Here is a 14,785-nt window from a genome sequence, read left to right on the forward strand (position 1 = left end):
TGTGATCCCCAGCACCCCAAGCCACCACTACATGGACAAAGTAGTGGAACCAGACTGCAAAACCTCAGTTAGGAATTGCAATCTCTGTCACTGATTGCTAGCACCACAGTTTGTTAGGAGCAATGGTGATCTGGGCTGGCTTGTCAGGGTATGTGGTGCAGACCTAAGGTTGTCATTGTAAGCGCTTTACGATGAGAGGCTTTCACAATCATTTTCATACCATTACTCCCCCCCACCCCCGAGAAAAAGCATGCATGCGTGCAAACACACACACACCCTTTGCATTAAAATATGCCCACGGGGTTCAAGTTATGTTTTATTGATGTAAAGTGAAAATAAAGAAGGATGTTAAGTTCAGACCATTATTGTTCATGCTGCTTTGTGAATTTATTTTTATTTAATTTTCCACTTGTGCTCCTGCCAGGAGATATCTATTAGACAGTAAGCAGCAAGAATAAAACTTTATCATTTTGTTTCAAACTATAAAATAATTTACATCACATATTTTACTTACTTTTGTCTTTTTTTTGTTGTTTGTTTTTTTGTTTTTTTAAACCACAAACATTCCAGCATCACACTGTAGGAATAAGAATAAACAATAGAAAGCATAACCTTTTGCATAGTATTAAATGAACAGAGACAGTAAGTTCTTTATTTACAATTATTTTCTAGATAAAAAAATTCATAAAAACAGATGAATTAATATATATTAATAACCCCTAATGGGACGGATTGCCAAATGTACCACTGTATTGTTTTCCACAAATCTCATGCTGCTAAGTACAGTATGTAGAGAGCAAGCATTTATATATTGCAGTGAATTTTAACAAACTGATCATTTTGGTTTTTGATCCATTGTTCCCATCACAGAGAGGTCAAGCAATAAAAGAAATGAATTGTGATGCATGACTTGTAGTTTGAAAGGTCATAACTATTCTATGTTTTTTTTTAAAAAAGTCTATCATTTATCATATACATAAAGCACAGTCTCTGCTCACAGAAGCCCAAGTTTTCTATGCATCTCAGTTTATATATGCTGTTACTATATATACACACAGAATGCTGTGTTCATTTATTTTTAAACAGTTTTTCAAGTCTGCAAATGGTACCCTATTGGTATTCTGAAGGGGTTCTACTCGACGAAAATTAAATCAAATGAAACAGAAAGAATCTGAAGAAAAAGACAGCTTGAAAATAAAAGCCAATCATCATTGTTAAGTTATTGAAAATTATGTTCCAGTACTGACAGATTTTGTAGCTGCTCAAGTCCAATGCAATGACAGAGGCTCTTCCCTATAAATAGAACGGAAAACGTTTTTTTCTGAACATGGTATCCCAAATAGGCCATAGAAACCCAATACATGTTATACAAAGGTCAGTCCCTGTATTTACAATCCAAGGAACAATGCTTACTAAGTTTCAATCACTTTGCTACTAAGAATTAGCTAAATTCAATTATGTTGTCATGCCAGCTTTTACTGTTAAGAAATGAGTAACGGTATCTGTTGAAAACAGTTCTGTAAGCCTTGAAAGATCTGCTGTTCAGTGAAAAGTTTGAATCAGATAGTGAGCTATGAGTCTGAGCCAAAAAAACATTCAAGCTTCTGCACAAAAGTCCGGAAGCTGGCAATTGAAGCTGATTAAAGTTTTACCTGGCTGAATAGTCCTGATGCACCCTGAAAACTGTTTTAGTCATTTCAATCTGCAGTTTGGCCAGGAGTCTAATATTGTTTGGAGAGTTCTCTGGCTTGGAATAGTTCTTGTGACTGCAGAGATGCACCGCTTTCTTAGCCAACTTTAAAACAACACAATACAACAACAAATCAATTTATCAAGCTAGTTTGAAAGTGTTTTTCTGGCATAATTGATCATGTTATTCAAAACGTCTTTTGCACTGTACAAGATTATGGAAAAGATCATATGCTTGCTGAAAATTCTTGAAGCAAACTTTGTATTAAATACAAAATTATTTATGAAAAATCTGTGACCCACAAAGTGCTTAGCATTCAAGTGGTTGACATAGTGATTATATAAGCTCATAAATTTAAGTTACCAGGGCTGTTACCATCTTGAAAAATATTTCTCACCCATGATACTGCAGGTTTTCAAAACAGCTTCCCTTGTAGAAAGCTCAATACATAGGTAAAACAACTTTGTTAATTAATTAGCTACAGTATATTTTGTGACTACAGGAAGACAAGCTTGATAAAAAAAAATCACACAAAGCACATTTCAGTATACACTTCATAAAATTTCATTCAGATCTAGATAGTGCAGAAAATGATTATCTTTTTCTTTTAAAAAGTCAAAGCAACAAACCATAGTGATTTTCCATCCAAAATGCCAACAGCCCATAGTCTTGTAATTAATAAGGAAATAAATGTCTTAATTACTAACTGAAAAGAATCAACACAATATATCACAATATTTCAACACTAGTTTGATCTCCATACACAAAGCCAAATATAACTTATCTTTGAATTGTTATTCATAAACTAAACTGAGTTTCATATAACAACTTTTTAAAAAAAATACTTTAAAGAAGCCATTGCAATACACTGAAACAATGAAATGGCCTCCATCATTGAGTGTTGCACCGAAACAAGTTCAAGCAATTTATTTATTTAAAAAAAAAAAAAAAACGGGGGGCGGGGGGGGGGAAGAAAACCTGATCATTTCAACTTTGTATTTGAAACAAAGGAAGCCTGGTCACTGCCCTATATATAGGATAACAATGCTACATCCAATGTGTTACATTTTGGCTTCTTTTGTTATTTGCTAGCAGTATCTACATTATTTAACCAAAAAAAAGAAAAAAAAAAAAGGGCAGGCAAAATCAGAACACGGTTGTAATAAAACATCCAAGGTGCAATATTACAGAAGTTTTCAAAGAGCTGAGCAATTTTTATACTACTTCGGCAGGAAGTGCTTTCTTAATCCTACAAATAGTTAAGGATATTATCTACAGGTTTGTAAACAAATTACATTCTTTTTTTTTTAGGACATAAATAAGTTAAAATAGTCAGAGCAATTTGAGCAGAAACAAGGCAACATGCCAACAAAGAAACTTTATATATAACTATATAGATAGATAGATATATACATATATATAGTTAATTATGTATATATTTCTATGTATATATCTCTCTATATAATCTCATAAATGTTTATTAAGTTTCTCTGTCCAACTGGTGCAAATCTACTGTGCAAGTTAAGCTTTGCAACTTCAAAACCATTATTTAAATTAATCTATACAACTGAATCCATGCCACACAAGCATTTCAAAAAACTCACAGACCAGTGAATTGGATAAATAGCCTCAGAAAAAAGTCCTCTGCATTTACTGCTTAAAAAAAGAGAGAGAGAGAGAGAGCCAGTGAGCATGAGAGAGAGCGGGGTGGGGGCTGGAAGTGCACCGTACATTCATGCAGGAGGGTTCTTTGTTTTTGTTTTTCTGCAAGGGAGCAAAAAGGGGTATGTAAATCAGCCATTCATTCTTTCCCCAAAACCACTGTGATCAGCAATCCATTCACTTGTCACAAAGTGAGTAAGAGTTCAAACAGCTTCTCAGCCAGCAGAGTTTTTTATATATCTATCTATCTATCTATCTATATATATACTTCTGTCGCTGTTTTATTTATTTATTTTTTGCAGTGAACTTTCAGCTAAAGTGATGTCTCCAGGCTATGTATTGGGCTTCCTGGACTAGAAGAGGTAGCTGATTTACTTGTGTCAGTTGTAAGATTTATTCCACTGTCGATAGCACTGTTGTTTTTGTTCAGCGAAGACGGTGGGCTAGAGTTTTGCTTGAGAGCAGGGTCTTCTTCTAGGTCTGTGTCATCGATGAGTGGGATGTGGGGTTGGGAATCTTCTATCCTAAATTCAGGATGAGTCATAAAGTTGTGAATGGAGGTTCTAGATTCTGGTTTTTCTAACCCTTCATAGAGAGAGCTACGGAATGCCTTCACGACGCGGATCTGAGAGGAAAAAGAGGAAAGAGATGTCAGAGGTAACAACCTTTAGAGAACACTGCTAGAGAATACTTTTTGAAAAATGTAGCATATGGTTAGGGCAGTGCAGGCAGCTGAAGTCCATAGTCTCTGGATGTTATATGCATAAACAAGTGGCTCAGTTTTGTGCATTTAGAGTGTCTGTACAAACTGCAATATTAAAACAAATTGAGTTTAAAGCCATCAAAGAACTGATGGGAAGCACCAGTTAAAGAAAGCGAACGTCCACTCATGTGGTACATCCCTAGTAAAAGACAAGCCATGTTAATTTTAATGCAAATGTAGAACCATGCATGTTGATAGTTTTGCAGTGAGTAAGTAGAAAGGCTTTTTTTTTTAAAAAAAAGTCTCATTTGTATCGTAAAAAACCCAACATATAACATATCACACTTCACAAAGGGGAAAGCACAAAACAGTCAGATCGGTACGTATGAGACACACATACACACACACACACACACACACACACACACACACAAAGAGGAGCCAAATGTACAAACAGGAAAAAAAATGTTTTCAAAGCAAAAGCAAAATGAAGGCAGCCACGAGCACAAAAAGCCAAGCAGACAAAATACTAGGCAAACCCATGCTACCACAAAGTGGGGACACAGTTACCACACAAACACAGATAACTGGCACACAACGACGACACTTGGAAGCCTGGATAATGTGAACACAGAATTGTTGATCCAACTTTTTTTTTTCCCTTCATGCATATGTGAAGTAAACACTCGAGTATAGACCCACTGTTTTAGCCGTTTAATTTTTTTTTACTATATAAAGACCTTCTACAAAATAATGTATTGATTGTTGGGTTGCATAGAATAGCAAGTTCTTTCTTTTTCTGTGTCTCAGTTGCAAATATCCTTCATAAGGTTAAATTCTGAAAGCTGTACATTTTATGCCATGTCTGCAGTCCTTAAATTATGTCAGCTTATTATGCTAAGATGACTATTATTTTTAGCCCCCATCAGTAAGAAGACAGGTGAAAGAAAGCGACTAACATCAGCAACTAGGCTTTCACAGCAGCAGTGCTGCTAGTAGGAACTGACGGAGCAAAAGGAGAGAGCATTGCTGGGGGTGGGGGGGCAGTCAGTGTTCTGTGTTTGGGGTGGGGAAGAGGAGGAAGCCTGTTGACCAATCCATCGGGTCAGAAAAGAAGTGAAGGGTTGCACTACATGTTATTAGTGAGAAAACACAACTTTTGAGGGGAAACGCCAAAGGAAAAAACAGAATGGCAAAAATATGAACTGTAGGCAATGTTTTATGACTAAGTATGAGTTCTAATTTTTTCACTCATCCCTTAATTTATCAGTGAATTTTTAGTGTTTATTAGAGTGAGAGACCAATGGCACAGGCAGAAAAGGTGTAGGCAGGCATTGTGAAAGCTTCTCCAGGTAAGTTTGAAATGTACTGGGTGATACACATGCATATTACTGCTCTATGTTTGATTACCCATTAGTGGCTGGCCTACAAAGTAGTTATAGATAAACTTTAGAGTTTTCTTCTAGCTGGCAGAGGCCTGTGTCATAGAAGTGGAATGGTTCAGTCAACATACTGGTGTGATTTAGCTGGTAGTATCTATCTAGGTTCTTATACTATCAACCATCAGCGAGCCTGCCTGAGTTTCAAAGCTTCAGCCAGTGGCTTATAAATGTGTGGCAATACTGGAGAAAGATCGGACAGATTTAGAGGCTGATTTGGATTTGCTTTCTCCTATCTTTTTTCCTGGTTTATGCCCTCCAAAATAATCATTTATCACATATCTAAACTCTTATCAATAGCATGGGGGTGATGGACTGCAAGTAGATAGCCCCCAGTCAGTCCACACACCACTCCCTACTTAGCCAAAGGCATATGGTAACTGCAGGGAAACAAGCACAAAACAGAATGTTAATGTGATCATCTCCTCGCTATGGCTGTGTGGTTTAGAAGGGAGGGAGGGAGGGAAATAGACTGGCAGAGTAGCACAAAATAGCCTGAGCAGTTCTGGAGTGCAGGAAGAGCCAGCCCTCCAAGAGACTGTTGGGGTGCAGGAGAAAAGCAGAGCTTCAGGAGGAAGTGTGGCTAACTTGGTCTCTATGTAGGATATTACAACCTCATTACATCTGCCAACATACAATACCTAGAATTTGACCTGCACAGTCCCTGATATTAGAGATGTGGGCTTTTTTTGAGCAGAATCCTCTTGAATTGTGCCATGGTACATGATGGATTTATAATATGCACAAATGGGGACTAGGCTAAGAAACACATTTGCACTCATAACTTAAGATAGGATTTGAACTACATTTCCAGATCAGAAAAGCTGGTATGCGAGTTCCCTAAGTTATCTCAGTCTTTGTACCCTTTTCTAAAGTGCAAAGCTGAATGCAAAACCACCACAGACCAACAATAATTTACAACATATTTCTTATGGTAATCTATAAAGTGGGAGTCTGGTAAAAATCTTAATTTGAGAAATTTTTAAGCATGCCTACTATACACTGAGTTCATAAAGTAAAATTCACTTTCATTCTCTTGAACATGGTTCATTCTAATCTAGTAGATTTAGCTTCTAGTGTGTCAAGTGGATTTTTTTTAAATGTGAATTAAATTTTTGTGTAAACAAAAGTAATCCAAGATTATGCTTGAATTGACCCGGCAACCTTTACTCGGGCAAAGGTGTTACTGCAGTCACAGTAATCTGTACTCAAGTCTTTACAGGTTAGCAAAGAAGGAACAGATTTTAAAACTTCAGAACTCATATTTAGGTCTTTAACTAGGCAAAACTCCGGCTATGGTCAGTGGGAGTTCTGCCCAAGTAAGGACTGCAGGATTGGCCCAAACAGAATACTGTGTGTGTAGACAAAATTATTGAGCACAGTTTTAAACTGGAGAGGATTCAGAGAAGAGCCACAAGAATGATTAAATTATTAGAAAACATGGTCTATAGTAATAGACTCACAAAGTTCAATCTATTTAGTTTAACAAAGAGAAGGTTAAGGGGTGACTTGATTACAGTTTGTAGGTACATATGTGGGGAACAAACATTTAATAAAGGGCTCTTCAGTCTAGTAGAGAAAGGTATAGAATGATCCAATGGCTGGAAGCTGAAGCTAGATACATTCAGACTGGAAATAAGATGTACATTTTTAAAAGTCAGAGTAATGAACCATTGGAACAATTTGCCAAGCATTGTGATGGATTCTTCATCACGGGCAATTTTAAAAAGCAAGATTGGATATGCTCTAGGAACTATTTGAGGAAGTTCTATGGCTTGTTATACATGAGGTCAGACTGGATGTTCACAATGGGCCCTTCTGGTCTTGGAATCTGTGAAACAGAATGTGTCCAATCTGCATTCCATACCAAGGCTTTGATCTCAATGGGTGTTTTGCCTGAGTGTGAGAACTGTAGGATTAAATTTAGTATTTGAAAATCACCACCTCTTTTACTGCCTGTCAAGACCCAAGTTCAGAGTTCAGTGCTAACCCAGCTATGATTGATCTAACACCCACAATATTTCTGAAATGTAGTTCCCTGCTCAACTTCAGGTAGTAACATGAACATCAGCATCAGAAGAAACACAAAACACTCAACTCAGGTCTTGGCATGTTTTTGTAACTCAGATATTTGAGTGAAACCCATCAAAGAGGTGTTGAGGCACAAATACAAAAGAATTCTCTGATAAACATTCCACATAAAATACACATTTTAAAAATACTGTTCTCTTCTGAAAGTGACTTGGCATCTTGTGGTTCTGTGTGTCTTCCCCAGTGACTTCTCATTTACAGGATTACTTTTACTCTTTTTAGAAGTAGAATTTTTTTTTCTGACTGCAGCCCTCACAACCAGTAAAAGATTCTGCAGTAGAAATGTAATTCAAAATCCCGTTAGTACATGTGAGGCACAATAGAACCCTGCTGATTATCCCAGAGCTATACTGACTCTGGTGCTAGCAAGAGAAAAAATATTTTTAATATTGAAGTCATTGAAAAAAAATCTGAATACACACAGGGGGTGGGTCTGCTGAGCTCATAGGCGCCATTGTAATTGCACTTCCATTTAAACTAGCACTAAGCTAATTAAAATGTGTTGTTTACAATAATATGGTCCCAATTCAACAAAGCTCTTAAGCATGTGCTTAACTTTAAAAATTTGAGTAGTCCCATCAGAGTAATGCTTAAAGACAGGCACATGTTTAAGTGCTTTGCTGAATCAGAGCCCATGTGTAAATACTGTCTATAATTGTATAACATTTTATTCCTTTAAGTTTAGCATTACACTACAGAGCTCTATACAAGCTTGCTTTCATTGTGCAATGTGTAAAAGCTGGTGACACATCTGCTGTGGATATCTTGGTATGTTATGAGCTACGTAGAATTCATGTCATGATATTTTTTTGTTATGATGCCGACAATGCCAAGGGAAGACAAACAATGAGATACAGCCCTCTTTTCTCACAGTAATGGAGACAACAGAAAAAATGAACTGCTTTTAACAGAAGACTGTGGGGACAACACTTCTTGACATAGCTATAAGTTTCCACTTCTTTCTTCTCTGTAGCTGTAATAAAAAAAAGCTCTTCAGTTTCGTCCCACCCTGAAAGTTAGACTTAAAATACTGCATCAGGCAAGAAAAATAAATGATATACAATTTTTAAATACTACAGATTTTTTCCTCAGAAGAAGAAAAAGATTGAATAGAGGAAATATCACCCCTACGTACAACAGTATAAAGGTGAAATACATAGGACCTGTTTTAAGTTCAACAGGTATAGTACAGTTGGTAGCGCATGGGCTTATACTCGAATGTTTACCCAGCTTCAGATAAGCCAAGTATCTTGAGTTTGGTTCACATTCATTTCAGGCTCAAGGTTAAAGACTCACAACCTCTTTTTATTTCACTCTCTCTTGCTGAACCCTTTTGTCCAGTGATCTCTAGCCCTCTGGGAAAACAAACACATTGAATATTCAGACAGTAGAGAGTAAGATACTGCAAAAGCAAATAAATTCAATTCTACTAAAAGGTCAGTAAGGTGATTAGTATAAAAATGTAAACAAGAGGTCAATTTTGCAAAGAGATGCCAACTCTTAGGGGTACCTGGCAATGTCAAGAATCTGGTTGCGCCAAAGTTACAGTGATGGTGTTTGGTGAAGTACTGTAGCTGGCTTGAAGCTTTGAAACAGAACATGAATCATGTATGGGACCTTTTGTGTGTGTTCTCTTGTGGCTTCTTGCATTTTTAGGTGAGCAAAATCAAAAAGTCCATAAACTGGGATTATGTATGTACTGAAGTCACCTTGTAAATGCTCTGAATAGCATGTTCTGTATTGCATGCTGTTGAGATTGTGAAAATTAGAAGCTTCATGAAAATGCAATAACTTTAAGTGGCAATTTTTATGTATTTTTTTTTTTACTTTTTAAAGAATCAAATGAATACATAAGCTATGGGGTCCATCACCCTCTGTCTCCATGCACATACAGTAACTTAAATTAGAGCTCTTAGAAGTCACATGTGTAGCAGCAAGGTGAGAACAGAACAATGGGTGCACTATTCTAAACACAGAGCGGGCCTGATTCTGATCACACTGATGTTACTCCACTGACATTAATGGTGTGAGACCTGAACCATGACCAGGGTATTTACTTTCTACAGCATCTCATCTTTAACATATCACACAATTGTCAACACAACCCTAACATTTTGAAACTTTTCTAGCAAATATAAACAGGGTTTATATTACAGCTGTCAAATGATCAAGCAAATAATCGCAATTAATTGCAAGATTAAAAATAGTCGCAATTAATCGCAGTTTTAATCACATTGTTAAAAATAATAAAATACCAATTGAAATTTATTATAAATATTTTTGGATATTTTTCTACATTTTCAAATATATTGATTTCAATTACAATATAGAATACAAAGTGAACAGTGCTCACTTTAGATTATTATTTTTATTACAAATATTAGCACTGTAAAAAATAGTATTTTTCAATTCACCTCATACAAGTAGTGCAATCTCTATCATGAAAGTGCAACTTAAAAATATAGATTTTTTTTTCATATAACTGCACTCAAAACCAAAACAGTGTAAAACTTTAGAGCCCACAAGTCAAAGCATGAAGGGGCATATGAATGTTTAGCATATCTGGCACACAAATACCTTGCAACGCCAGCTACAACATGCCATGTGAATGCCTGTTTTCAGGTGACATTGTAAATAAGAAGCAGGCAGCATTATCTTCCATAAATACAAACAAACTTGTTTGCCTCAGTGATTGGCTGAATAAGCAGTAGGACTAAGTGGACTTGTATGAATATATGTGTATTATTATACATTTAAACTGATATTCTATTATTGTTTAAACTCGATTAATCATGACTATTTTTATCTAGTTAATTTCTTTTGCATTAGTTCCATGCATTAACTGTGATTTAACTTTCTACATTATGGGCCCAAACCTACAGATGTTGACTTCAGTGGAACTTCTGTAACTAGATAAGTTGAGCAGGATTTGGCTGTATATTTAGTTTTTCAACCTAAATAGTTTCACCGTAGGGGAACCACAGAGGGCCAGCTTCTGATCTCAGGTAAACAAGTGTAAATCTGCAGTAACTTTGTTGGAGTCGGTAGAGTACCCCCTCATCTTATAGTAGTACAACTGAGATCAAACCTGGCATCATCTTTTCCAATAACTAGTTTTTCAAAGGTAAGAAGAATGCATGTAAAGTCAGTAAAATCACAAGAAATACCTTACACAGGGTGGATTCTAGAATTCTGCAACATTTACAGACAAGCTTTGAGATTTTAATTCATTTTAAAATCTAATTCTGCTTATTCTATAAGTCATGTTTGCTTTACTCATCTCAATAGCCTTTATATAATTAGCCCTGTAGAAATCAAAGGGACTACTTGTCTAAGGCTGGCAATCTCATTGAACTCATGAGTTAAGTGAGCAGGACTTGGTCCATTATCTGAATATGATTTGATACTGATGGCTAATCTCATTTAATTTAAAGTTAGAAGGTCTTGATGGGGAACATCTCCCTATGTAAACATACTAAAGTTCCATCTATTTTTAGAATATTTTATATTAGATAAAAAATGCACCCACATGTACACACTTCTCTGGCTGCACAGTGTGTGTAATTATAGAAAGCTGTACATGCATGGGACAGGTAAGGACAAAGCTGGAAAATGTTAAAAAAAATCACTCTAAACAGGACAGAAGGCCAGATTACTGGTACAAGAGCCATTCTTTATACTACAGATGAAAAATGGCTATGGTAAACTAAAATTAATTTTGTGTCAGAGAAACAAGACTATTTTTAGCACCAAATGCTGGATAAAAAATTTATTTTAGAGTCCACTATATGTAAGTTTCCATTATAACTCCTAATATAGTTTGCATTTTCTCATAGCTCTCCAGAACATTCATCTTTTGGGTCAAAAATGTTGCATGCATGCTGTATATGCCTGTAGATAAATTTTTCTGACAAATATGATCAAAATCTCAGCCATCTTGGAATTATGGGAAAATGACAATTTCCCTCTCTCTCCCATGAGAATAGAGAAATCTAACCCCACTTTTGAACAGAACTGCCATAAAGAACAGCTGAAGGTTGAAACTTGGCATGTACTAGGTCTTAAACTGAAGGCTATTGGCCATTAATTTTCTTTTTGAAAATGTAAAAAACTCCAAAGATATAAGTGATTGAAGATACACTTCTGAGCACATTCAGTGGCCACCTGTTAAGATTTTAATCAGAAGCTAAATAGTTGTGGTTTGTGATCTCATTGTGGATTTTGCCTATCTGACCTTTACAGTTGATAAAGGCCAGTTTTACACTCCCAAGTTTTGCCATCGCAGCTGTCAGTCCAGGGTGTGAACACGTATGATCTCTGACCAGCATAGCAATGTCAGCAAAAGCCCCTAATATAGATGCAAAACTGTAATTTACATGAGAAATAGTGAAAATATCTCAATGAAATCTACACAGAAAATTATCCAAAACTTCCAAACAAAGACAATAGCCCTAACATAACCACAACCCCAAAAAACTCCCCCAAGTACAGAACCTACTGCACATCGCCTGAGCACACGGTTTTTCTGCAATTTTGCTGCCTTTTACTGTATTTTGCAAGTTCTGAACTTTCATTAAAGAAAATTTTGTTACCTATAGTCATCATGAACAGAAAACCTGTCTCCACTCAGGCAGCAACTTTATGTATCACCTGCCTTATATACATGTTTTTATTTTCTAGGGTTTTTTTAGGTTGGGTTGAGTGGGGGGGGTGTTTATTATGTCTTAAAGGGAAACCGTCAGCTTAGAAATCACACTTCTGTCAGAAGATTTATCTACTAATGATATGAGTAATATACAAGTACTATAATTGAAAAAGATGAGAAAAAAAACCAGCTTGATTAATTTGTGGACAGTTAGATACACTCTTTCCCTCTACAGCTAGTCCCTGCTCTGCCTGGTACAGGTAAAAGGGGGCTTTTCCTGCACCGGCATGGATCTATATGGTCCCTTCTCTCTTCCGGTCACCGGTGTGCGGGGGAGGAATGGGCCAGTGTCCCTGCACTAATCTGGTCTGAAACTGCAGGAAAAAGTCACTCTCTAGCCCTTAAAGGGACACATCTTTTCCAACCAGCCAGCCAACAGCCCCCACCACTTGTGCGGTCATTGTGCGGTCATTGTCTTCAGTGAGACATCGCATGTATTTAAAGTGCTTTGCTGCCTCAGGGCTTTATTCAATTAATTATTTTGTTTTCCCAAAGTAACAGGCAGTAAGAAAATTGAAATGTTACTGTAAAACCACGCAAACTGGCAAGGGGCTCAGGGAAAGGGTGATACCAGAACTTAATATAACTTCTTAAAATTGACTAGATTTCCAATTGATAGTATGTCATATATTACTATTCATAGTATATAATCTATAGTATAAAAATGCATGTAAAGTTTGGAACATGGCCATGTTAATGCTGCAGGTAGAACCTTAGCGTGTACATTTCTTTCCTATTTGCAATTTCAAATATGCAAACATTGTGATTCATTTAAATACCTGTTTGTGGGGTTTTCGGGGGTGGTGGTGTTTGTTTCTGTTTGCATTGTTATATAAAAGAAAAGGCTTTATCTCCCTTTTAGATTCAGGTTGGTTGGAATACGTACCCAAGCTATATTATTGTCTCAAGCTAAGATCAAGAGAGTAAGACACTGGTACTATTGGCCTTATCTCTTAATTAATACTAAAACATTGTGATAACTAAACAGTATCAGCATAATTTGACATCCTGAGAACCAAAATAAAGTATTTTCCTATAAGATTACTTTTAATGAAAGTACTTTATAACAACTGAAATATTCTTATGTTCCCATATCTATGAGAGGTTGAAAACCCACCCAAGTTCTGACTTGGAAATGCATCTCACAAAGTACTCTGGGTGTGGCAATATCTGTCTGATCTGAGGTAATATAAGTAATTATATATCATCAATGAAATAATACATAGCTAAGTGCTAACAGATAAAAATCTCTCTCTATATATTAGAGCATCACAAATAGCATGCACTATATATGGAATCATTTCCATGTGTTTTCTTGCTAGTATGACTCCCCTGTGTATTTTAGAGTACACAAGCTATTATATACCACCATTCAGGCATTTTTAATATGCACAGTCAATTCTGAATGGCTCTTATATTACAGACTTCAAGCCACACACATATAAAATTGGATATGTAATTTTCCCTCCTATCTATGTAGTCTAATAGATTGGCTATTATTGGCCGCTATTTGAAAACTGGGGATGCGAGTAATCCTACAGTTGGGTGGTGAGGATTAGTAAGTAGTTGTTCAGAGCTTTAATAAGTAAAGCACTGTATAAATGCTTAGTAGTATTAGATCTGCCATATGGTTCCTGATATAACCTATGTTGTCATGCTTAAATTTTCAAGGAGTGACTTTAGATTTCTAAATTTTGGGGACCCCAAAATGACATCTCTAAAGGATCTGATTTCCAGCGAGTGCTTTAAGGCATCTCAAGTTGGCCACCCAAAATCACCAGTAACATTTTAAAGTGTAGACCTAAATGCCATGATAAATTGAGCCGCATTAATGGATGAATGGTCAGCCCACTGCTACAACTTCAATACATTTATGTTAAACAGGTGTTTTTACACTCCCAAGGAACTTAACATGTGTCATCCTTACTGAATGTCTCACAAAACATTCTCAAAGAGATTCCCAGAAATTAAAAAAATTGGAAGTTCATATAAAAATAAACAAATTACCCCCAATATAAAAGTAAGTACTGGGTATTAAGCCTCTCTTAGACTCATTTAAGCCTTTTATAAAGCTATATCTACAGAACACCCTTAAACATTCCAGTGTCTTAGATGGTTAAAATATGTTACTTCTCAGAGACTGAGGTAGCATTTATCCAACCAAAGGAAGAAAGGATTTATTATTTAATTATTTATCTTTTAATTTAGCCTAGTCAGTCAGTGTGATGAAGGTCAGTCCTGGAACATCGCACTAAGAACCAAGAGATTGGGGGCCTACAAGAAAAAGTGAGCAAAACATAGGGTGTGCGCTGTGGGGGGTACACCTTCTTGCTGAACGTTGGTCTTATTCTCTTTGATCTTTTGTGCTTTTTTTTTTTTTTAATTTTACTGAGCCTGAATATGAGAGGGCTTCTGCAAGGGGGGACAGGGGCATCCCAAGTGCAAATTTGCATAAAAAAAGTGATTGGGCTTCATGAAGAAAAAATAGCTTTATC

At 36.3% G+C, this 14,785-nt stretch overlaps 1 protein-coding gene across 17 annotated transcripts in view; it reads right to left on the bottom strand.

Annotated features, from left to right (window-relative positions):
- Positions 1-303: 303 nt before the first annotated feature.
- ATP2B2 (ATPase plasma membrane Ca2+ transporting 2) overlaps positions 304-14,785 on the bottom strand; it is a 748,369-nt gene continuing 733,887 nt past the window's right edge. For 12 of the 17 annotated variants that reach the window (XM_048858215.2, XM_048858209.2, XM_048858213.2 and 9 more), the window contains one exon: positions 304-3,977. In XM_048858215.2, the coding sequence (XP_048714172.1) occupies positions 3,666-3,977 (312 nt within the window). In that variant the 3' untranslated portion in view covers positions 304-3,665. Of the gene's footprint in view, positions 3,978-8,884; positions 8,941-14,785 lie in introns of all 17 variants that reach the window. The other 5 variants (XM_048858220.2, XM_048858224.2, XM_048858226.2 and 2 more) reach the window with 3 other exon arrangements.

Source organism: Caretta caretta, chromosome 7 (genome assembly GCF_965140235.1).
Source record: "Caretta caretta isolate rCarCar2 chromosome 7, rCarCar1.hap1, whole genome shotgun sequence".
In the NCBI taxonomy this organism is placed as follows: domain Eukaryota; kingdom Metazoa; phylum Chordata; order Testudines; family Cheloniidae; genus Caretta; species Caretta caretta.